The sequence below is a fragment of the Notolepis coatsorum genome (assembly GCF_963971535.1).
Source record: "Notolepis coatsorum genome assembly, chromosome: 4".
Lineage (NCBI taxonomy): Eukaryota > Metazoa > Chordata > Actinopteri > Aulopiformes > Paralepididae > Notolepis > Notolepis coatsorum.
In genome coordinates this window covers 83,361,178-83,387,758 of record NC_140168.1, presented here as the reverse complement: position 1 = coordinate 83,387,758, position 26,581 = coordinate 83,361,178, and the positions used below count along the sequence as shown (strand labels likewise).

At 43.3% G+C, this 26,581-nt stretch overlaps 1 protein-coding gene across 1 annotated transcript in view; it reads right to left on the bottom strand.

The window, feature by feature from the left end:
* Positions 1–26,581, bottom strand: part of col14a1b (collagen, type XIV, alpha 1b) — a 334,004-nt gene that overhangs the window by 230,148 nt on the left and 77,275 nt on the right. The window contains exons 5-6 of the mRNA XM_084312005.1: positions 24,580–24,723; positions 17,289–17,381 (exon numbers count right to left, since the gene is read on the bottom strand). Of these exons, the coding sequence (XP_084168131.1) occupies positions 17,289–17,381; positions 24,580–24,723 (237 nt within the window). The remainder of the gene's footprint in view (positions 1–17,288; positions 17,382–24,579; positions 24,724–26,581) is intronic.

Below are 26,581 nucleotides of genomic sequence, written 5' to 3'. Positions count from 1 at the left end.
TATTATTATTGTTGATGTCAATGTGGTGTTTGTTGTTGTATATAGTACAAATAATTATAATAATAATTGAAAATAGAAATTTGACAAAACTGTAAAATATCTGCCCTTTATTCATTTGCTTAGATTTTTTGTACACTTGATCTCAAGAAGGTGCTGAATGAGCTCAGTGGCAACTTTTCACATATGGTCACTGTTAGCATGGTGTTCTCCTTTGGTTCATTACAATGTCCTCAAGCCTAGTAACACACACAATATTTCTGACACTGGGAATACATTCCCTGAGACCATAGATGTCCCTAGATACCAGGAACATGCAAATGGACCTTGTAGAAGCGGAGCAATCATTAATTTACTTAGGTATGTATTTTTTAGGGAATTTTCTGAAAATATGGCTAGGGCTTAAGAGGTTAAGAATGAGTGACGTTGCGGTCAGGTGGCGTAACGGAGATTGCGTTCGTCACCAACCCCCGGAGCGGCTGGATTCGCCTGTTCGAATCCAGCTCACAGCTCCGGGGTTGTCACCAGCTTGGCTGGCCGTTCACACTAATACAATTGGCAGTATTAGAGGGTGGGAGAAGCTGGCGGGGTGGGTCCGGGTTGTTGTAAACAGCGACTCCTACAGTTTGGTCGGGGCGCCTGCTAAGCGCGGATAGGATCTAAGTGGGATAGTGTGATCCTTCCACACGCTACGCACTCTCAATGAGAATCCGCGCTGCCAGGTGAAAAGAAGCGGTTGATTGGCTGGACGTGTGTCGGAGGAAGCACGTGGTAGCCTCCACTCTCCCAGACCGACTGTGGGGGGTAAGTGCGCAGCGACCAGGAAGGGGATTAGGAATTGGCATAACAACTAACATTGGGATGGGAGAAAATCGGAGGAAAAAGGAGGGGGAAAAAGATAATAATAAAAAAAATAAAAACGAGTGACGTTCTTCATTCAGGGGATCGCAGCTGATAACATTTTGGCCATTTACAAACACTGTTTCATGCGTTCAGGCATCCGAAGGAGGACCTTCATAAATTTGTTCGTACGAACTACTTAGGAAGACAGTTAGGAAGATAGCTACGTACACTTTCGATCATGAGGTCCATTGTTGGTATGTAAATAGCAATCCTGAATTTAAAGGGGACCACCACCCAGATTAATATTCCCAAAGTTATTTCCATGGCCCAGGAAAGTTCAATCAATATGTGTGAACAGGAGCTACTCTCTCCCAAAGCCAGAAACCAGAGGAGTAAGACACTGACTTGTGATGTCATCAGGTATAAAGCCTGGTCATTGTCTGCTCCATAGACAATCAATGGGAGACCCACAGAATGTTTGTTTGAGTATTCTACAATAGTATTCTGTGTTATGAAACAGAAAATGTATAGATAGATAGATAGATAGATAGATAGATAGATAGATAGATAGATAGATAGATAGATAGATAGATAGATAGATAGATAGATAGATAGATAGATAGATAGATAGATAGATAGATAGATAGATAGATAGATAGATAGATAGATAGATAGATAGATAGATAGATAGATAGATAGATAGATAGATAGATAGATAGATAGGTGCTGTGAGAGCAGAGCGGAGAAGAGAAGAGGACGTGAGTTATAGGCCTCTCACATCACATTAATCTGAAATGTGTCTCGAGTCCCAAGCAGCCTCCCTCGACATCCATCATACTCTAGGGGACAGATGGTTAGTGAATGAGACAAGCCAACAGGTTGGCTGAGCGGTGGCTGGGGGACAGCCAGAGAGATGGCCTCCGTGCCTGTTACTCAACAAGCTGATCTGACACCAGCTGATCCTATAGGTCTCCTACAAACTCCTCCTAAACTTCAGAATGTTACCTTTCAAAAGAGACCAGACTCATGCATGTGCTATAAGTATAAAATATAATAAATCACAAATGACTTTGGGTATGCAATCGTCAGGCGTTTTATGCTAAATGTGGGGTAAGCTTAAGGGTTTAATTACTCTGTATCGGTATTCGGTATCGGCAAGTGCCCAAATGTCAGTACTCGTACTCGGTCAGCAAAAAAGTGGTATCGGGACATCCCTAGTGTGTGTGAACGTTTCCTTTGGTATACCTAGGATAAAAATATTGATATAAATGTTCATAACTTGATGATGAAGTTATGACAACCTTCCTCCTGGCTTTTGAAAATGTAGGAGCAGCCGAGATAAATCGATGATCGAAGCACCACTTTCCAAAAATGATATTACTAATATTTCCCAAACGAAGATACAAGATCATCATTAAATATTATTTAAAAAATCCTAGATTTAAATATATGAATTGAAAATGGAGGAGAGAAACTGCCTGGTTAAGTGGTGCCGTTCCAATTGTTTTATTTATCTTCTGAATTTGATGATAAAATCAAAATATTCTGAAAGCCCACTTTGTTTGCAACTTGCGAAGCATTAATAAACGTAATAAACATCATTGTTGCGCTGATCTGTTGTTGATATGTTGTTGTGTGAGAAGGGGGTGAGAAGGGGTGTGGTTGGTGTATATGACAAGATATTAGTGGGGGAGGGGGAGAGGGGACTGAGGAGAGGTAGGTAGACACCTCTGACACATTTTTGGAAAAACGCCTAAACATACCATTACATAAAGATGTGTAAAACAAAACAAAATGTGGGATATTGTGATATATCAACTTTGGGCATGTTCTAGGTAAGACTTCAGGCTATGGCCCAAGCAGTGTTTTCAGATAATAACTATAGTAGAAAGAGTAGAGACGGACGGACAGACAGACAGACAGGCAGATGGACAGACAGACAGACAGGCAGACCGACAGACAGACAGACAGACAGACAGACAGACAGACAGACAGACAGACAGACAGACAGACAGACAGACAGACAGACAGACAGACAGACAGACAGACAGACAGACAGACAGACAGACAGATGGACAGACAGACAGACAGACAGACAGACAGACAGACAGACAGACAGACATACAGACAGACAGACAGGCAGACAGACAGACAAACAGCAGGATGTTTTAACTTTAGACTGACAGAAACGAGGTGTTGGCCTGTGAGCCTATAGCTGTGGTATTCTACAAGTGTGGGCAAGAAAACGTTAAGAGAGAGCCTGAGTGAAGGAGGAGAAGGAGAAATGGAGAAAGAGAGAGAGAGAGAGAGAGAGAGAGAGAGAGAGAGAGAGAGAGAGAGAGAGAGAGAGAGAGAGAGAGAGAGAGAGAGAGAGAGAGAGAGAGAGAGAGAGGGAGGGGAAGGAAGGAAGGAAGGGAAAGAGAATAAAATAGTAAAAGGGAGGAAACAACAGAAAGTGAGGATATGAGAGAAGAGGAGAGGAGATAAGAGGAGATGAGAAAAGAGAAGAGGAGAGGAGATGAGCAGAGATGAGAGGATATTCAAGATTCAAGTTTATTCATCACATATAGTGAAATGAAGGTGGCCATGCCCGCTTTGATTGTGCAAAAAATACAAATAATAATAATAGAATAAAATAGAATAGATTTTTTTTCCTTTAAAGTGACCTTTTTTCTTTCCTTTAAACTTAAAGTCACCTGTGGTGTGTAAGTGTGTGTTCATGTGTGCTTGTGTGTGGAGAGATCAGCGTTCAATGTTCTGATGGCCTGAGGGAAGAAGCTGAGCCTTAGTCTCTCTGTTCTTGCTGCGTATATGCGGAGGCGAATGCCTGACCGCAGCAGCTTGAACAGGCTATTGTTGGGGTGGTGAGGGTCCTTCATTATTCTGCAGGCTCTGGATTTGCACCTCCTATTGTATAATTCCTGCAGGGGTGGTAGTGCAATACCCGTAGTACACTCTGCTGAGCGCACCACTCTCTGTAGAGCCTTCCTGTCCTGGGCAGTGCAGTTTCCAAACCAGGCAGTGATGTTCCCAGTCAGGATGCTCTCTACAGACCCGGAGTAGAAGGACTGGAGTATCTTCCCAGATACTCTGTACTTCCTTAATTGTCTCAGGTGATAGAGGCGCTGCTTTGCCTTTTTTACTACAGTGTCTATGTGTGTTGTCCATGTCAGGTCCTCTGTGATGCGGACTCCCAGGAACATAAAACTGCTCACCCTGTCCACGATAGCCCCATTTATCCACAGTGGCGTGTGTGTCCCCTGCTGTATTCTCCTAAAATCCACGATCAGCTCCTTGGTCTTACCAATGTTTAGGAGTAGGCTGTTATCCCGGCACCAGCGTGCCAGGACATCAACCTCCTCCCAGTAGGCCTTCTCATCGTTGTCAGAGATCAGACCCACCACCACTGTGTTGTCCGCAAGCTTCACCATGGAATTGGAGCTGAACCTGGCCACACAGTCATGTGTGTATAGCAGGGGGCAGAGACCCTGACCGCCTGGGGCCTGTCGGTCAGAAAGTCCAGGATCCAGTCGCTCAGGGTGGGGTTCAGACCCAGATCGATCAACTAGTTAGACAGTCTGGTGAATAGATTAACAGAGGAGATGTGAGGAGAGTGAGGAGAAGAGATGAAGAGAAGAAGAGAGAGAAGAGAGGAAGAGGAGAGGAGAGGAGAAGAGATGGAGAAGCAGGAGAGACAAGAATAGGACATGTAATATACAGTATGTGGAAAATGTCAAGAGAGAGATTGAGGAACGTAATGAGAAATAATGATAGAGAAAGAGCAGGAAATAAGGCAAGGGAGAGCAAGAGAGAGAGCGAGAGAGAGCAAGAGAGAGAGATAACGAGATAGAGAGAGTGAGAGCAAGAGCGAGAGAGCAAAAGAAAGAGCGAGAGAGCAAGAGCTAGAGCAAAAGAGCGCGAGAGAGAAAGAGAGAGAGAGAGAGAGAGCTCAGGGGGATGTAGGGATGGCGGGTGGGGAAAGGGGATTAATAATGAAAAAACAAATGAAGAAAAAGAGTTATCTATCCTTTTATCGGGACCAGCTTTCCTCCTATCCTCTCTTCTCTTTTCCTCTGCTCTCCTCTCTCATCCTCTCATCTCCTCCTCTCTCCTCACCTTTCACCCTCCCCTCTCCTTCTGCTCTCTACAGCCTGCAGAAGACAGCAGTTATAGTGTTTGGACAGGAGACGGCAGAGAGAGAGAGAGAGGTGAGAGTTGTGCACCAAAGTTTCACCAAAGACCACTGTTTCTATCTACCACTAATGTCTTGCTCACACCCACAAGACATATTTCTAAAACTGTATACTGTATACCTTGGATAGAAACAGAGAAAAGAGCAAGAGAGAGAGCGAGATAGAGAGATATTGAAGATAGATAGACAGACAGACAGACAGACAGACAGACAGACATACATACATACATACATACATACATACATACATACATACAGACAGACAGACAGACAGACAGACAGACAGACAGACAGACAGACAGACAGACAGACAGACAGACAGACAGACAGTTAGATATATAGATAGATAGATAGATAGATAGATAGATAGATAGATGGATGGATGGATGGATGGATGGATGGATGGATGGATGGATGGATGGATGGATGGATGGATGGATGGATGGATGGATGGATGGATGGATGGATGGATGGATGGATGGATGGATGGATGGATGGATGGATGGATGGATGGATGGATGGATGGATGGATGGATGGATGGATGGATGGATGGATGGATGGATAGATAGATAGATAGATAGATAGATAGATAGATAGATAGATAGATAGATAGATAGATAGATAGATAGATAGATAGATAGATAGATAGATAGATAGATAGATAGATATATAGATAGATAGATAGATAGATATATGATAGATATTGATATAGATTGATATAGATAGACATCAGACAGACAGAAAGAGAGAGAGAGAGAGATAGCGATCCTGCAAACAGCACGGGTATTTACTATAATCTCTTAAACGTTTTGGAATCGATCCCTCGCTAACTCCCCACGGTCTCTGTTTCAGTGTCCCTGCTTCGACTTGACTGGAAGGGCATGTGCAAACACAGCCGGCCGGGACTATCCCACATATCAACCATCTGTCAAGTCCACGGCCCTTCCAGAATGTTCAGAATCTCAGATTGTTTTAGTTGTTTTTAAGGGGACGTCGTATTATGGATAATGGGTTTTGCGTCATCCGTGTGGAATTGGCAGTCTGAAATGTACTCCATGCCATTTGGCCGGGGTTTCAAATCTTCGGATTTAACAAGCCTAAACAAGCTGTTCTCTCAATGACATCACAATGGGGACACAGGCAATTAATTAGTCAATTAATTAGTGGTGCTTTTTGGAGCCAGGAACACTGCCTACCCTAATGTACTGCCCCGTTTCGAAATGGTTTCTTTTTACTATTTGGTGTGAGTGGTAGCCATGCAGGGAAGAAAATACTTAATTTAAAACTTGGTCTATGCTGAACCCACAACACAGTGTGGCTACGTTCACACTGCAGACAAATGTGGCCCAAATCTGCTCCTTCGTGATTTCTTTTGGGCCACTTTCATATCAGGTATGATTTCTTTTGCTACTTTTACAGAAACATTTTCGACAAATTAAATAAAGGCATATAAAATAGTTGAAAAGATACATGATATATGTAATGAAACATCGACCTCTAGGCAAAAAGAGCTATGAAAGCCTCTTTATAGTTTCCTTGGATTCACAACAATGAAAGACATCCTCACTACACCACCTACGCCAACATGCATGCTCACATGCCACTACTATTGGACGTGTTCAGTTCCATACAACTGCATATCACCTTCTTTTTCAAACACGGCAAACAAAGCAATAAACACTATCTGCTCTATATGGACATTGGGCCTCATTCACCAATACTCTCTTATATATTTTCTTATGTTTTCTTAACCGTCTGTTAAGAGAAAAATAAGAAAAGCCACCGCTGCATTCATCAACCCGTTCTTAACACTTTGAGTGCCAGCCACGAGAAATCTCGTTAGTTCATGCCATGCGTTGAGTGCCAACCGACGAGAAATCTCGTTTTTTAATCGTTCTTTTTTTATTATCGATTTCCATTAATTTTTCATCAATCTAGCCTCACGTTACCAGTGGGGATCTGTCTGAGCTCGAACAGGGAAAATACTGCCCCCTATCGTCTCTCCGGATGGTATTGCACCCCATTGGATTGGACTGAATGAAATGGATGGGAAAAAAATAGTCTGGAATCCACATTTTACTTGTGAGGCATGTAACCGGAGACGATCCCAGTCATTGCCCACCCTCAGAACAGCGTGGATTATGTATTTCCAGTACCCAGCGTTGGATCAATAAACGTGATCGATATTTGGAATGGCGATCAGGAATTGGAATAATCTTTTTGGAGAACATCTGATCTGAGGTAAGGAATCTATTTTACCAGTCTTGGGATAATCAGAGCTCTTTTCACCTATATCTCAGCGTGTCTTATATGTGTGTGTTCAAGTTTCAAGTTTCAAGTTTCTTTAATAGTTGTCATACAGAAGTACAGAATACTTTTATACAAAATGCTTCTTACTGTTACGCTCCAGAGACTGTGCTAGACAAGATAAGTATGAAATAAAATAGTATAGCATGTAAAATAGAAGTAAAAATAGAGGTCACAGTGTTCAGTATAGACATATGTACAATGTTCGATGCAGAATAGAAGTAACTGAGTTACCATACAATATACAATATACTATGCAATGTACTAATATACAATACTATATAGTGCAGAGCAGAAATGGGATCAGGTACAATTTAGGTACAATTTACAGTAAGGTGTACAAGTTGTAGTGCAAATCCTTTACCAATAAATATAAAGTGTAAAGTGTGTTTAGGTGATCTAAAGTTTGGAGAGTGGGTGCTGCAGTGTGTTGTTTGTTTAAGTGAGTGTGTGCGTGTGGGTGTGTGTGCTGTGTGCATTTGATGGTTGTTGCATAGTGTTTATTGTTCGTTGAGCAGCCTGATGGCCTGGGGATAGAAGCTTCTTCTGAGTCTTTCTGTGCTCGCCTTAAGACTCCGGTATCGCTTGCCTGACCGCAGCAGTTCAAAGAGGCAGTTGTTCGGGTGGCTGGAGTCCTTGATGATTCTCTTAGCCTTCCCCCTGCACCGCTTGTTGTAAATGTTCTGGAGGGTGGGAAGCCCCCCTCCAATTGTGCGTTCGGCTGAACGTCTCACTCTTTGTAGTCTGCTACGGTCTTGTGCAGTGCTATTCCCAAACCAGGAGGTGATGTTGCCAGTCAGGATGCTCTCTATTGTACATGAGTAGAAGTTCCTAAGGATCTTCTGACTGACTTGGAACTTCCTTAGGCGCCTGAGGAAGTAGAGGCGTTGTCGTGCCTTCTTCACAACACTGTCAATGTGTGTGGTCCATGTCAAGTCCTCGGATATGTGGGCTCCGAGGTACTTGAAACTGTTCACTCTCTCAACCGGTGCCCCGTCGATGCTGAGGGGGCTGTAGTCCTTGACCCCCGACCTCCTGAAGTCCACAATCATCTCTTTTGTTTTGCTGACGTTCAGGGAGAGGCAGTTCTCCTGACACCACTGTGACAGATTCTCTACCTCTTCCAGGTAGGCCCTCTCGTCGTTGGCAGAGATCAGGCCCACCACTACTGTGTCATCAGCAAATTTGATGATTGTGTTGTTGTTCCGCTGTGCCACGCAGTCATGTGTGTACAGGGAGTAGAGGAGGGGGCTCAGAACACAGCCCTGGGGGGCCCCTATGTTGAGCGTGATGGATGAGGAGGTGCAGTTGCCTGCTCTTACCACCTGGGGTCTGCCCGTCAGGAAGTCCAAGACCCACTGGCAGAGGTCATAGTTCAAGCCCAGGTCCCTGAGCTTGGCTATGAGTTTGGAGGGGACTATGGTATTGAATGCTGAGCTGTAGTCGATGAACAGCATTCTCACATAGTTCCCCTGCCTCTTGTCCAGGTGTGATGCTGCTGTGTGCAGCACATGGGCTATGGCGTCCTCCGTGGATCTGTTAGGGCGGTATGCAAATTGCAGGGGGTCCAGGTTGATGGGGAGGGAGGAACAGATGTAGCCCTTCACTAGCTTCTCAAAGCACTTCATGGCTATGGAGGTGAGAGCTACAGGGCGGTAGTCGTTGAGGCAAGCGGGCGTAGATTTTTTGGGTACAGGGATGATGGTGGACTTCTTCAGACAGGTGGGGATGAGTGTGTGTGTGCTGATCAGGAAATACGATAATCGATTTTCAGCCCGCTTCTCTAGCGTGCATAAGTACACACTGTATACTATCGATAATCTAGCGTTTATTTGAAAACGATTCATAAATAGGCCGAAAAACGTGTTTTGTGTATTCCACTAAAGAGCTATTATCACAGAATCTTTTTTCCCCCTGGAAGTTTAAAAAAAACAGCGTTTTTCAAAATGGTATAAAACGGAAATGAACCGATTAAAAAACCATCCGTTTCGACAATGTTGACTGCAAACACGTCATTGATAAGCGACGGGCGTATTAGACACATAGCCATAATTTAAGATATAGTTTATGCGTTCGCAAATATGATCGCCCTCCATTGACTACAGAGTTGGCACTCAAGCGCTATTTTTGACTCCCCCTGCTGGCACGGAAAGTGTTAAGGTCCAAATCTGTTCTTACCCAGGCGTGTTGAATGATGAATCCCACTCATTCTAAACTGAAATGCGCGTTCTCGCTCAATTAATTTGCATACAGACACGCCCTGCCAGCTCATTATAATACGAGAGCCGTGTGCAAAACATGGCTCTGCATTGCATGAGCGGATCCACGTATTCAACAGGTAGCGCTGGATAATTTTTTTATCAGATTCAAATGTACTGTCATCATACAGCACCTATACTGTAGCTATATAGTGGAATAGACTATTATTATTCCATATTTATACCGTCTAGTTGTGTGCTCCTGGCCACCTGCCGCAGCCACACACACACACACACACACACACACACACACACACACACACACACACACACACACACACACACACACACACACACACACACACACACACACACACACACACACACACACACACACACACACACACACACACACACACACACACACACACACACACACACACACACACACACACACACACACACACACACACACACACACACACACACACACACACACACACACACTACTGTATATGTGCCAAATGAATCCTTCCAGCAAAGTAGGCTTTGTCAATACTGAAAGATGCTTGTCAAGAGCCAGTCGCGCAGTAGGTAGGGAAATACCGGACTATCTCTTTGAAAGGTCCCTGTGGCTAAAACCCAGAGTGCACTCGGAACTTGTAGGTGTGGAGGCACAGGATTTGACCGGTCCATAGTTGTGTCTGAGTTGAGGCTCCAGAGTAATACATACATCTAAAAGGACCGCTCTTGGCAATCTGAAACGGTTAAGCAGCCACCCATCTGGCAGTGTGCATAGATTAAGTCCAGTGCGTGTGCCAAGTCAGACTGAATGGCACATAACGGAGTCTCTCTCTCTGTCTCTCTGTCTCTCTCTCTCTCTCTCTCTCTCTCTCTCTCTCTCTCTCTCTCTCTCTCTCGCTCTCTCTCTCTCTGTCTCTGTCTCTCTCTGTCTCTCTCTGCTCTCTCTCTCTCTCTCTCTCTCTCTCTCTCTCTCCTCTCTCTCTCTCTCTCTCTCTCTCTCTCTACCAAATCCATTCTGAGAACGGAACGCAGTGCAGGCGACGCGGGTCAAAGTCAGTTGTTTTATTTATTTATTTTTACTGTTATCATACGAGGTGGTCCGCAAGTGTTCTTTATAACAATCTAGTGGTCCACATAAACAAGAAGTTTAAGTTTAAGTTTAAGTTTATTTGGATCCCCATTAGCCACAGCAGTGCTGGGGCTATTCTTCCTGGGGTCCATAACACATAAATACAGTTACAGACGTATACACTCACAACATTTACATGTCATACAGACAATTAAAACAACAATAAAAACCCTTATACACTCATACCATTTACATGACATACAGACCATTAAAACAACAATAAAACCCTTATACACTCACAACATTTACATGTCATACAGACAATTAAAACAACAATAAAAACCCTAATCAAATTCATAATACAAGATAAAAATATCAGACACATACATTTTCATTTACGTACACACTATCTATTAGGGAATGTCAATTTCTTTGGTTGAAAATGTTGTTTTACCACGATTTTGAAACGGCATTTAAGTTTGGGAACCACTGATCTAGACGATCTCTAAATATGCATTCTATGAGTACGGCCTGGGCGGCCAGAGCATCTAACTGTTCTAACAGCATATATAATCAATTTCAGAAGCAGAACGCACGCAATAAGTTGTAATAATAATTATTATTATTATTATAATTATTGAAAAGTAATCTGTTATTATATAGCTTCGTGAATGAGGCCCATTGTGTCCAAAGATTTGTCTCCATATAAGCTGTCTACTCTGGTTGCACCTTGATAATCAGAATGCTTGATTTATATCCCTTCCCCCCACAGCCCTCAGTCTGAGAGAGAGAGAGAGAGAGAGAGAGAGAGAGGAGAGAGAGAGAGAGAGAGAGAGAGAGAGAGAGAGAGAGACAGAGACAGAGACAGAGACAGAGAGAGAGAGATGTATCTGTAAAGCATTCCCGGTAACTGGAGAAAGGTATTCCCGTAACCTATGGGTAACCGAGAATACCTTTAGGTACCAGGAATACCGTGCCTAGGTATTCTTGGTTACCTAAATAGGTATTCCCGTAACCTGATAGGTATTCACGGTAACTTTAGATATTGATATGTATTCCGGTGACTTGTGAAAAGGAGAGGTTACCAGGAATACTATTACCATATAGGTATTCACGGTAACTTATATGTATTCCGGTAATTAATTAATTGAAGCTAACACATCATGGAGGCCCAGGCCGTTAGCTACAAGCTACAAGCTAACAACACATCATGGAGGCCCAGGCCGTTAGCTACAAGCTAGAAGCTAACAACACAACATGGAGGCCCAGGCCGTTAGCTACAAGCTAACACATTAATTAAATGTATTAATATTATCAGGGGTAGGCTAGCATATATAATAGAATGGTGGCATGGTGGTGTAGACTGACTAGGGCATGGTGGTGGTGTAGACTGACTAGAGCATGGTGGTGGTGTAGACTGACTAGGGGCATGGTGGTGGTGTAGACTGACTAGGGGCATGGTGGTGGTGTAGACTGACTAGGGGCATGGTGGTGGTGTAGACTGACTAGGGGCATGGTGGTGGTGTAGACTGACTAGGGGCATGGTGGTGGTGTAGACTGACTAGGGGGCATGGTGGTGGTGTAGACTGACTAGGGGCATGGTGGTGGTGTAGGACTGACTAGGGGCATGGTGGTGGTGTAGACTGACTAGGAGCATGGTGGTGGTGTAGACTGACTAGGGGCATGGTGGTCATGTAGACTGACTAGGGGGCATGGTGGTGGTGTAGACTGACTAGGGGCAGTTGGTGTAGACTGACTAGGGGCATGGTGGTGTAGACTGACTAGGGGCAGGTTGGTGTAGACTGACTAGGGGCATGGTGGTGGTGGTAGACTGACTAGGAGCATGGTGGTGGTGTAGACTGACTAGGGGCCATGGTGGTGGTGTAGACTGACTAGGGGCATGGTGGTGGTGTAGACTGACTAGGGGCATGGTGGTGTAGACTGACTAGGGGCATGGTGGTGGTGTAGACTGACTAGGGGCATGGTGGTGTAGACTGACTAGGGGCAGGTTGGTGGTGTAGACTGACTAGGGGGCATGGTGGTGGTGTAGACTGACTAGGCGCAGGTTGGTGTAGACTGACTAGGGGCATGGTGGTGGTGTAGACTGACTAGGCGCAGGTTGGTGTAGACTGACTAGGGGCATGGTGGTGTGTAGACTGACTAGGGGCATGGTGGTGGTGTAGACTGACTAGGGGCATGGTGGTGGTGTAGACTGACTAGGGGCATGGTGGTGTAGACTGACTAGGGGCATGGTGTGGTGTAGACTGACTAGGCGCAGGTGGTGTAGACTGACTAGTGGCATGGTGGTGGTGTAGACTGACTAGGGGCATGGTGGTGTAGACTGACTAGGGGCATGGTGGTGAACCCTAACTCAGGTGACCAGGAATACCTGTTTTTTTCCAAAATTCTGTTCAAATGCCATCTGGAATAACAAAACAACGATTGTGTGCAGACAATTGAAAATGTTGGGTTCCTTTCCACTTTCTTGAATATAGAAAAAATTTAAATACTTGTTCTAGAACTGTATTTTTTGCACTTGTTTGTAAGTTACTGGGAATACCCTTTCCTTGTTTTTGCTCATTTTAACAGACAAAACACAACACATTCTAGTAATTCTGGTTTACACCTAACCCTTATTATTGCTGTTATGATTTCCAAAAATAAAATCTCACAAATCTTTAGTAAAATAGGAGATTTAAGTGTTTATCTGGAATTGTGAGGATAGGTATTCGCGGTAACCTGGGATCAATATGTGAAACGTAATTATCTCCTAAAATAATTGGCCACAAAAGACTAAACTCTTTTTTGGTTGTTCATTGGGGTGCCAAGATCATGCCCAAAACATATCATGCATCTGCATGAAAATTAAGCCTTTTATGTTTGTTATCAATTGAAGGCCATGAACTATGTTGACTCATATCCCATACCCGGATTTTTCCTTCAGATTCAACTAAATTTGAATTCTCTTGAGATAACTCGGGGAGAACTATGGTATTATGTTACATGATGATGATATCCCTACAAAACAACCAAAACATTTTAATTCTCTCTTAAATTGGAGGAGATAGTGAATTGGTATTCCCGGTAACTTAGGTCAACTTTAGAGGTCCGCCATCCCTCATTACATGATGTTTTTTTTTTTTAAAGGTGGATTATTTGGCATCTATAACAATCATTCTTGACATGAGAAAAGATTTTAATGTTGTTCGTATAACGTCCTGGGTTATATGGCTTAGAAATGGGGCAGGTTACCGGGAATACATGCGTTACCCATATAGAGAGAGAGAGAGAGAGAGAGAGAGAGAGAGAGACAGAGAGACAGAGAGAGAGAGAGAGAGAGAGAGAGAGACAGAGAGAGAGAGAGAGAGAGATAGAGAGAGAGAGAGAGAGACAGAGAGAGAGAGAGAGAGAGAGAGACAGAGACAGAGACAGAGATAGAGAGAGAGAGAGAGAGAGAGAGAGAGAGAGAGAGAGAGAGAGAGAGAGAGAGCGAGAAAGAGAGAGAGAGAGAGAGAGAGAGAGCTACTATTTCATGGCTTTAGATAGAAGTTTACCTGAATACATCACTATTATTATTATTATCATTATTATTATTGACTCATTTTGGTCGTACTGTGCTGTTTTCTTATTTTGCTTTCAGCTTGTTCCTTTCTCTGCCTGGAGCGGGGACATTGCATTCTGAGCCTCTCTTCCCTCGTGAAAACACTGAAAATAATCACTGCAAACGTCACACAGAAAAGGGCAATGTCTCCAAAATGTGGGTGGATATAACAGAGCAGGCGCCCCTTTTCAATCCCGGGGCAAATTGACCATGTTGGCTGTGGATAGTCTTTTTTTATTTAATTTTTTATCTTTTTCCCCCTTCTTTTTTCCATTTTTCTCCCATCCCAATGTTAGTCGTTATGCCAATTCCCAATCCCCTTCCTGGTCGTTGCGCACTCTACCCCCTACCGTCGGTCTGGGAGGGCGGAGACTATGAATGAATAAATGACCTTTATTTATAGAGCACCCTTCACAGCACGAATGCACAGGGTGCTTTACACTACAGCTTAATATAAAAACACAATAAAAACTAAATCAGAAATAAATGACAACAGACAAACAGCAGTTAAAAACAGTGAAACCAGATAGAAAAAGTAGAATAAAAGAATTTGGATAAAATCATGAGTCACTAATTAAAACAAATTAAAACAACACTATAGAACAGAAAAAGGCGCCTATGTGTGATTAAAAGCCTGCCTGAACAAATGTGTTTTTAGTTGTTTTTTAAAAGAGTTCTCAGAGGGGGCAGTTCGCAGGTCCAGGGGGAGAGCGTTCCAGAGCCTTGGTGCTGTCACCTCGAAGGCTCGATCACCCCTTGTTTTTAGCCTGGTCCTGGGGATCACTAGGAGGTGCTGATCGGCAGATCTGAGTGAGCGGGTGTTTGTGTAGGGATGGATGAGTTCCGTGATGTAGATAGGGGCCTGACCGTGAAGTGCTCTGAAAGTGAAAGTGAGGACTTTGAAGTGAATTCTATAGTGTACCGGGAGCCAGTGCAGGGATACCAAAATGGGAGTGATGTGACATGATTTTTTTGACCTTGTGAGTAGCCTGGCTGCAGCATTTTGGACCATTTGTAGTTTATCTGTGGATGATTTGGTGAGACAGGTGAAAAGTGAGTTGCAGTAGTCAAGCCTAGAGGAAATAAAAGCATGCACGGATAGTTCTAGTTCAGAGTGAGATATGATGGTGCGCAGTTTTGCAATGTTTCTGAGGTGAAAGAAGCAGGTGCGTGTGAGTGTTTTGACATGTTTGTCTAGGTTCATGGCCTGGTCAAAGACAACACCCAGGTTTCTCAGGTGGGGACGTATGTTGTCTTTAAGGGACCCCAAGTGAGTGGCCACTCTAGCTGCAGTCTTTTCAGCTGCTACGATCAGCACCTCCGTTTTATTTGCATTTAACTGGAGGAAGTTACTCCCCATCCAGCTCTCAATGCCGAGCAGGCACTCCTGGAGAAGGCTGAGTTTCTCCAAGTTGTCGGGTTTAAAAGAGCAGAGTAGTTGTATGTCGTCTGCGTAGCAGTGATATTTAATGCCGGTGAATTTGTTGATGAGGAGGCCTAGGGGAAGCATATAAATGGCAAAGAGGAGTGGTCCTAGCACCGATCCCTGTGGTACCCCACATGAGAGAGGGGTGGGGTCAGATTTAAAAGGACCCACAGCCACCGAGAACGTTCTCTCCCTCAGATAAGAGGCGAACCAGTTTAGAGCGCTCCCAGAGATGCCCACCCACTCCCTGAGCCTGTCCAAAAGGATGTTGTGGTTGACCGTGTCAAACGCTGCGCTCAGGTCTAACAGGACCAGAACAGAGCATTCACCAGAGTCAGCAGACATCAGGAGATCATTTGATACTCTGAGAAGGGCAGATTCAGTGGAGTGGAGTTTGCGGAAGCCAGATTGGAATTTGTCACAGATGTTATTCTGTGACATGTGGGTGGTGAGCTGGTTGGCTACAACCTTTTCTAACACCTTTGATGCAAAGGGCAGCTTGGAGATGGGTCTGAAATTATTATGGATGGTGGGGTCTAGGTTGGGCTTTTTTAGGAGTGGCTGTACGACATGCTTCCTCCGACACATGTGTAGCCAGCCCACCGCTTCTTTTCACCCCGCAGCGCAGACTCTCACTGGGAGAGTGTAACGTGTGGAAGGTCACACTACCTCTCCCAGATCCTTCCCTTGCTGTGCAGGCGCCCCGACCGAACTGTAGGAGTCGCTGTTTACAACGACCAGGACCCACCCTCGCCGGCTTCCCACCTGCTGACACTCACTGCCAATTGTGTCAGTATGGACGGTCGGCCGACCGGAGGCACCACAGCCGGATTCGATCCCACTGGCTCTGTGGTGGTAGACAGGCGCTTAGTCCGCTGTGCTACCCGGCCGCCTGGCTGTGGATCGTCTTTTGTTCTGAGGACTCTTCAGATTCCACTTACCTGCTTTGATTTCATCTTGGATAAAAACACGCTTTTACTTGTTTTTGTGTGTGTATGTGTGCGGTGTGTGTGTGTGCGCGTGCGTGTGTGTGTGTGTGTGAGTGAATAGGCCATGGTTATGAAAATCACTTTAAGTATCATTGCTGGAAGAATCTTTCAGAAACTTTTTTCCAAGTTGGATCTGTACATAGCCTTTTGTTATTTAAATGTGTATAATATATATCCTGTTATCTGCACTGCACACTTTTTAGAACTGTACATAGTCATCTTCATTTAGTATTTTTTTTTATCTTATTCTATTCTTATTCTATTCTCATTAAAAATATATATATATTATTGGATGCTGCTATGGTTGAGTAACCTCAACAAAGTGAATTTCACAATTGTTTGCTGTAAAGTACCGATTGACGTGACAATAAAGGAATCTGAATCTGAATCTAAAGCTACAACAAGACAACCAAAACGTCGTTCCACCCAGTTTTACGGGACACATCTCTAAATTTCCCATGGAGTTTCTTCGACTTCCGTCGGCTTACTTCCTGAGATATCTCGTCAGAAGGTATCCTTTCAATGTCAAAGAAAAGAGAACGTCTTGATCCGGGAGGCTTAAGACGGAAAACAGATGGTTGCGGTGAATCTCTCCCCCGTCTCACGGGTTTCCTTGCCGCCGTTGGTGTTGTTTAGCTTACCTTCTACGATCTCGTTGTTCTCCTCTGGGACGCTGGTGTCTTTCTGTCGCTGAGGCTGAACCGTCTCCTCGATGGAGGCTGGAAGACGCCTGGCTGGAAAACCACAAGTCAAAAGCAACGTTTTAGCATGAAAGATCATGGGTAGTAGTAGTAGTAGTAGTAGTAGTAGTAGTAGTAGTAGTAGTAGTAGTAGTAGTAGTAGTAGTAGTAGTAGTAGCAGTAGTAGTAGTAGTAGTAGTAGTAGTAGTAGTAGTAGTAGTAGTAGTAGTAGTAGTAGTAGTAGCAGCTGTAGTAGTAGTAGTACTGTAGTAGTAGTAGTAGTAGTAGTAGTAGTAGTAGTAGTAGTAGTAGTAGTAGTGTAGTAGTAGGTGTAGTAGTAGTAGTAGTAGTAGCTGTAGTAGTAGTAGTAGTAGTAGTAGTAGTAGTAGTAGTAGTAGTAGTAGTCAGTGATGGGCAGTAGCTTGCTACAAGTAGCGAAGCTACATAGCTTAACTACAATTCTCAGTAGCGTGCTGGTAGCTCGCTACTTTTAACCAGGGTAGCGGTCTCTGTAGCGGAGCTGTTTATAGAACGAAGTAGTAACGTAGCGACGAGAAACGTTACACGCTACTTTCGCAGTCTAGACAGGAAGATCTGCGAGGAGAAAAAAAAACTCCCCGTAAAAAACCCACTATGATTGGTTGGTTTGTTTAGATATGAGTGACGACTCACGATTGGGTATGGTAGGCCAAAATATTACGGGTAGGCCAATCAGAGGCAGGATAGGGCGGGACTCCAGGCCGCAAACCAGGAAGTGAAAATCTAAACGCAGACCACTGAATGAGAATGAATGGATGAATTTACAATAACAGCGCGAAATAATGGCAGAGGGATTTGATGTTTCCACTGATGGCATTGATGAAGATGATGTCAACAACAATAACAACACTGCATCTCCATGGCCCTACCTGGACACGTTTATGAGTTTGACTGAAAAAACGCCTAAACATATGTGTTTAGGTGTTTATTGTGTCAACCAAAAACGAAGCTGCTCTCGACGTCCCACACGTCCAATACTAACTTGAGAACACATATTCAGGTGAGCTGATGAAAACCCTTACTGTCTTTACATAAACATTGTCAACTGTTCCCAAACAGCACACAAGTCAGTGCACTTTTTATCAACAGCTTTAACTAACAGTCTGTCTGAGATAGGCTAGCTGCTATGAACAATATTATTGATTGATTGATTGAAAAGTGTATTAACAGATTGCAGAATGGGTACAGTACAGTACAGCTCAATACATACAATTGTTAAGGGGATGCAGACCAGAGAAAGACTTTCGTCTTGTTTACATCAGGGTCCCCCATTTTCAATTCATCATAACATATATGACACACACGACATACAGATAGACAGTACTGCTACATCTATACATTTATGACATATCAGATTTGCAAATACAGTACTGTTTGTGATACAAAAAGTGTCCAGAAAAAGAGTGTATATACATTTGACATAGAAACTGTACATTGGAGGAGGTTGGGTTGGTGGGGTTGGTGGGTGGGGGCTGTACATTGGGGGGGGGGGGGGGGGGGGGGGGGGGTTGGGGTAGGGGGACACTGTACACTGTACATTGGGGGGTGGAGAAAAGAAAAAAATAGGGAAAAGATCGTCCTAGACCAGTGGTTCTCAACCTGTGGCCATGGAATGTTTTGTGAGTTACATATCTAGCAGCCAAGGATAGTATTGTTTGTCTAGCAGTGTCAAGCTTGAGTGTTATACTCTGAGTACATACTGTAGTAGTATAGTTCCAATGCCGATTACCCCATGCTGCTTATTTCCGTACTTAATAATGTATAAATGTTACATAGGATTTCGTTAATGTCTATTTTGTAGACAAATGTTTCTTGCACTTTTTCTTTGGCCAGGTTATTGTCATTTTGTTACTGTGGTTTGAGTTGAAACAGTAGTTTATCCTGTGCTGAAAAGTCTCCATTCCAATAGAGGGAGTATATATTTGTGTTTATTTTATTATTGTTTCACTGCCTTTTATTTATTACGTTTCCACAGTTCTTTCCTCATGTTAAAGGATGACACAAAAAGCCAGACCGAGGGCTTGTTTCAGTTTTATAATAAACAATCAAACTGAGCTATTTTTTTGCCTGCCTATTTGTTTGGTGTAAACTTGATCACAAAGTAAAAAAAAAAAAAAAAAAAAGTAGTGCCGATGTAGCTAGCTATTTTAGCCATGTTCTTGTAGTGTAGCTTGCTACATTTCTCTGGGGATAGCTTCCATTGTAGTTTAGCTATATTTAATCGAGAGTAACTTGTAGTGTAGCTTGCTACATTTTCCAAGTAGCTTGCCCATCACTGGTAGTAGTAGTAGTAGTAGTAGTACTAGTAGTAGTAGTAGTAGTAGTAGTAGTAGTAGTAGTAGTAGTAGTATAGTAGCTGTAGTAGTAGTAGTAGTAGTAGTAGTAGTAGTAGTAGTAGTAGTAGTAGTAGTAGTAGTAGTAGTAGTAGTAGCTGTAGTAGTAGTAGTAGTAGTAGTAGTAGTAGTAGTAGTAGTAGTAGTAGTAGTAGTAGTAGTAGTAGTAGTTTATTCAGTCATCACACAATACAATATAGACAATCATTTAACAATCTTTGATTCAGGCAGTGACTGAAAAGGTAGACTGAAGCATAATGCTTATATGTCTGTCCTATATTCTTAACTAAATAACCAAAACAGTATTCTAAAAGAAAATAACAAAAAAATTATTCACATTTGTAATCTTTAAAAATAACTTTACAAACCATTTTCTTAAAAACCAAAGGCGAATGACTCATTCTTAAATGTATATCAGCATTGTTCCACAAGTTAATCCCAAAAATAGAAATACACCTCCTTTTAATCCCTTTATTATAACTTTGCTTTAGCTATGTACATTATTTGCATAATTGTATAAGGCTAAAACCAGATGATCTAACAAGCATTTAGGTTTAACCAGTGAGAGATTTGGGGTGCTTTTTCAATGTATGTGATGTATAGATTGGGGGGAGGTGACCACAGCTAAAACGGTGATTGAAATGTGCATGGAAGACGGTGATATTGACGGTGGTGGAACCAGTGGTTTCACAGGCACAGGCCGCGTCAGCAAGGGTTTTGTTATGAATTCCTTGGAAGAACATCTGAGATTAGAGTGTACTGTCTCCCAGGGCAGGAGGGAGAGAGGTTCATCTTAATGAAACGTGAGTTTATTAGTGTTAAAGGTTATGCAGTTGTCATGACAACACGTCGCATGACAACCAGAAGGCGGGGTCGTCATTGCGACGACGAACATCTATGAGTCGACCGGTGTTTCCGGGTGTAAGGCAGACTAGAATCCGACCAAGAGCGAGTAGGACTGAGATCACACAGACACTCTCTCCTCTCATTGAGAGAGAGGGAGGGGGGGGGGGAGAATGCCACATCACCAGTAGCTTCGGCTACCACAAGGATGGTCTTAGGCTAACGAACAGGCCTGAACACTATTGGACTGAATCACAAAAGGACGATAGACGAACACACCGAAAGATCATTAGAATAGACTCTTCAAGGACGATACAATTTGATAACATCTGATAACATCTGATTATGAGGTTCTGTTTATAGCAATAAAACAACGCTTTTCCTCATAAGGTATCTCACGGTGTCGGAGTGTCGAATTCTTACGGAAGTGAAGAATTATTATGGTTTATGGATTGCACTAACGGGGGAGATAAGGATCTTATCTGCCAGTATCGGAGACGTCAGGATCATTAAAATGACACAACGCAGAGGAATTGGATGGAGGGCCAAACAGACGAAGACGTGATACTGGCCAGTTTGATCAGAATCTTACAGTTGGTGCCGATGACAGCCGGATTTGCAAGAGATTAAAACAACGGGAACAGTTGGTTGTTGATGACAGCCGGATTTGCAAGAGATAAGAACAACGGATAAATACTTTTTCAATAATGGGGCGACAGTGGACAACAGTCATCAATGTGTGGGAGAATCATGATCGAAGCAAGGCCGGCCAGCCCTGGGAGAGAGCGGCGAGTCGAGTGGTCAGGAGGCGAACCAGCGCTGTAGGGGAAACAGCGCTCCGATCAAAAATGTGAGTTCACTGTGCACACGGTTGTTTTGATCTTTTAAGCCAAATAAAAACGAACAGATAGTGCATCCGTAAATAAGTAGCGACAGAGAAGCCAGCTGTAATAATATGAACAGAGAGCCATGGTGTTTTGAAAATCGAGGGTGTTATCAACAGGATAGAATGAAAAACAAACGGGGCAGGCTGCACGGTTTCTGGTGTTGGGAGTGTAAATGCAGGAGGAGAAAGGGGGGGGGGGGGGGGTGCTGAACCAGACTGAAATCTGTTATGGCGGGATTGTTATGACAAGACTGTCGCCTGAGACGGCCCACCTTAAACTGGTCGCTGTGGTCTCAAGACGGCCGGAATTTGTCGTAGCGGGAGGAAAGTCGATCGGGTGTTTACCTTAAACTGTGTATTATGTCCGATAAGCAAGAGTTTAGTCCGGGAGAAGCGTCCCCTGATATGGAGGAAAACAGCAGTGTTTTTAGGCCTTGGAAGGAAGGGCAGCGTTTGTTTGTTTGTTTGAGAGAGTAGCCATTATGAGCGAGTCAAGATGGCCGCAAAAGGGACCACGAGGAGATAACAACAGATAAAGAACCAGGAAGTGACACGTCAACTAAAACACCATGGAGGAGGAGTAGGTCGCCACCTAGTGGCGGAGGGGGGGTAGTGCTGGGGAGTTTTCATTACCCATAGGGGAATATTTAGATATAGGCCTGTACGACCATCTAGTGGCGGAGTGGGGGAGTGATTCAATAGTCAATCTAATGAGCACAGAGAGTGGATTATTATTATAATAATAATATTAGATATAGAGTTTAATTATACAATGGATTAAATAAGAATTGCACAGACAGAGGAGGTGCAGTTATTTAAATGGGTTAATTATGGAATAAAGAGGGAAGTCCAGTGGGGCCTTCTCACACCTAATAAATAGGCAGAGTCTTGAGGGGACACGTCACCAGAAAGAACTGGCGCGCGCTGGGGGTCACCCGTGGGACAAACGTAGAGCGCCGAGTGGGTATCGTTTAGCTGCTGGTGTCACGCCGGAAGACAACAAAACAGGGAACAGCCCTGTAGGATTAGATATGGGTGTGGAGAAGGTGGTAGACTAATAGCAAAACAAGGGAAGTCGAATGGACAGACGACTGCCGGTGTTGTGTTTCTGCTTTCGACAGACTGGAGGAGGAGGAAGCCGCAGGGGCCAGGCACCGCAGCCTGGTACACAGATATCCACGACGAGAGAGAGGAGACGGCGGCGGTGGAGGAGCAGATGTGGAGAGGACAGCCAGAGACACTGAGCAGTAGCAGACCAGGGGAGACATTTTTGCCTAGGGGACCGCGCCCTGGGAGGGGGACCAGCTCAGGAAAGGAGCCGTCACTGAAAGGGGCCCTTGCCCTAGAAGACGGGGCCGGCCCAAGATGGGAGGTGTACTGTAAGAGGGAAGGGAGCGCTCTGATTTGGACGTGGGGTACCTAATAGGGGGGCCGAAAGGTTTAGGTGTGTCGTCTGAAAAGTTGCAATCTGTGTTTTTCTCTGTCTCTCTCTCTCTCTCTCTCTCCTCCATGACCGTGGTTTATCCTTTCTGGTTTGGGTGTGATGCGGGTAATGGAAAACAAAAGCAAAACAGCAGACGGCGGGGCCCTAATTGTTATGAGTCTATTTTTGTGTATAATTGATTGAAAAACCAAGTAGTCTGTTGATTCTGAAAGTTGATTGAGAATCAAAGGGGGGAATGAGAGATTTGGGGTGCTTTTTCAATGTATGTGATGTATAGATTGGGGGGAGGTGACCACAGCTAAAACGGTGATTGAAATGTGCATGGAAGACGGTGATATTGACGGTGGTGGAACCAGTGGTTTCACAGGCACAGGCCGCGTCAGCGAGGGTTTTGTTATGAATTCCTTGGAAGAACATCTGAGATTAGAGTGTACTGTCTCCCAGGGCAGGAGGGAGAGAGGTTCATCTTAATGAAACGTGAGTTTATTAGTGTTAAAGGTTATGCAGTTGTCATGACAACACGTCGCATGACAACCAGAAGGCGGGGCCGTCGTTGCGACGACGAACATCTATGAGTCGAACGGTGTTTCCGGGTGTAAGGCAGACTAGAATCCGACCAAGAGCGAGTAGGACTGAGATCACACAGACACTCTCTCCTCTCATTGAGAGAGAGGGGGGGGGGGGGGGGGGGGAGAATGCCACATCACCAGTAGCTTCGGCTACCACGAGGATGGTCTTAGGCTAACGAACAGGCCTGAACACTATTGGACTGAATCACAAAAGGACGATAGACGAACACACCGAAAGATCATTAGAATAGACTCTTCAAGGACGATACAATTTGATAACATCTGATAACATCTGATTATGAGGTTCTGTTTATAGCAATAAAACAACGCTTTTCCTCATAAGGTATCTCACGGTGTCGGAGTGTCGAATTCTTACGGAAGTGGAGAATTATTATGGTTTATGGATTGCACTAACGGGGGAGATAAGGATCTTATCTGCCAGTATCGGAGACGTCAGGACCATTAAAATGACACAACGCAGAGGAATTGGATGGAGGGCGAAACAGACGAAGACGTGATACTGGCCAGTTTGATCAGAATCTTACACCAGGTTAAACCTGTAATAATAATAATAATAATAATAATAATAATAATAATAATAATAATAATAATAATAATAATAATAATAATAATAATAATAATAATAATAATACTCTTTATTTGTAACCAGGTTAAATCTGTAATAATAATAATACACTTTATTTGTAACCAGGTTAAACCTGTAATAATAATAATAATAATAATAATAATAATAATAATAATAATAATAATAATAATAATAATAATAATAATAATAATAATAATAATAATACACTTTATTTGTAACCAGGTTGCACAGATATACGGGTGGTTTCACTTTGGTTTCTGCTGCAGCTAACAGGGAGCACTCAGTGTCTTTTGTTACCATACAAGACGGCAGATACATCCGCCGAAGCGTGACTGGCGAGTGTCGCCTACGTTCCCTTTGAGCAATGGAGGTCTCTTACCCTCTAATCGCTACTGAAGAGGTTTGGAGGTCTCTTACCCTCTAATCGCTACTGAAGAGGTTTGGAGGTCTCTTACCCTCTAATCGCTACTGAAGAGGTTTGGAGGTCTCTTACCCTCTAATCGCTACTGAAGAGGTTTGGAGGTCTCTTACCCTCTAATCGGTACTGAAGAGGTTTGCTCTCCTGCGCCCCGTTGACCGCAGAGATCTTAAAATTGTATTCTTGCAGGGGGTCAAAGTCTTGTACAAGGAGCGTGGACTCCTCCTTAGACAAGTGGACCTCTGTCTCCTCTCCGCCTGCACACATAGTGAGAGAAAAAGGGGGGGGGGGAATACATGTGTTTATGTTATCGTCTTTGTACTTTGTGTCGCATAATCCAGTTTTTTTGTGTGTGTTGTCCTATATGGCATGTATGTGTGCATGTGTGTGTTTGTGCACGTCTCTGATCAGATACCTTTATTGTCACGTATTTCAGTACCTTACAGTGAAGAAAGAGTGAAATTCTATTTGTTGTGGTTCCTCGACCATAGCAGCCTCCAATAATATAAATACAATAAGATTAGCATAGAATAAGAATAAAATAAGATGAAATATGACTAAAATAGAGATGACTATATACAGTTCTAAAAAAAGTGTGCAGTGCAGATAACACTGTGTGTCTGTTTGGGCATGTGTGTTGTGCGTGTGCGTGCATGTTTGTATGTGTGTGTGTGTGTGTGTGTGTGTGTGTGTGTGACACAAATTCAATCAGCATTCAATCTCAGTTATGTCTGGTCTTTTTGGGATGTTCTCTCAGAATTCCGCCCTTGAATCCCAGAACTCCACAGCCTTACGTCCGGGCCGAATAGCCATTGTTGCGTCGTCACCGGTGGAATGTTCAGCTCTCAGAATTCCATCTCAGATTGTATACATCTGCAAGGGTTAACTAGGCTGAATGTGACAGCATCGCCGTGTCAACGGTTTGTCAGTATCTTCATTCTGTATTGACGCAGACCAAGCCCTGACACAAACATCATCAATATCCTCATTATGTTTCCATAGGGGGCCAATGCCAACACACTCAGAAAACCTCATTCTGTCAAACTCCAGCATTGTGACCACGCCCTTTAGGTGTTGAAGAATAGAACATTTGAAGAAAAAAAGGAAAGCGATGTTCAATATGGTGTATCCAATCATATCTCTCAATTCAACTGGTGGTATGGTATGGCTACTGCTATTAGCACAATATCTAAGGTTCAATTACATTGTTTACAACTTTGAAACTTTTTTATGAGCCAAACCAAGCTGTATAGTGTATATTTAATCTAAAATTAGAGCTCTATAGTTAGAATACCTTTTAACTAGGGATGCGCCGTTCAGACTTTTTTTCTGTCCTGATATCGATACCTGTACCGATCCATTACTGTTAAGAGAAGAAAATCGGGGGCGCAGCCTTCAAGAATTATGCACCAAATCTATGGAACACCCTACAGTACCTATGAACATTACTGAGGCTAGTTCACAAAATATTACTAAAAACTATAGGTGGGCATAGATAAAAAAAAAAAAAAAACGTTATCTAGATTAATCTATCTGCAATCCTGGAGTAAATCTAGATTAAAATGGCTCATTTGAAGTCTGCCGAAGGCATTCAAAATATGTGTGTTCTACCCAAATAATGAACAGAAGTAAGTCCTTACTTTTTCTTTCCTCCTTACGTTTCTCAGGCCAGGTGGCCCATTATACCATGAGCCCATCTCCGGTTTCCAAAATGCATTACAGACTGTTTGAAAAAGCTGTTTTGCTATGATAATTGGTAATGAAATATCAAAATAATGTTCAATAAGATGTACTTGTGTTTAATAATTTAATTAATTTAAATCCTCTAATATTGGATGGGTCTTGTATTTACCTCAGCTGCAAAGAGCACCAGGCCTTTATTAGAGAGAGGCTTATATAAGAGGCAGGCCTTAATTTAAAAAAATGACACTCATGGACATAATCCATTCTATTTTTTAATACGTACATTGTCTGTCTACATTTATTTAGACTAACATTGGTATTTTAATTTTGAGTGCAGTTGAGTAATTGTGAAACTGTGGTGGATTAACGTAATTCACACACTGAAGTTGGAACTGTCTATACTAGGTTTTCCAGCTCATACCTCTATGCTGG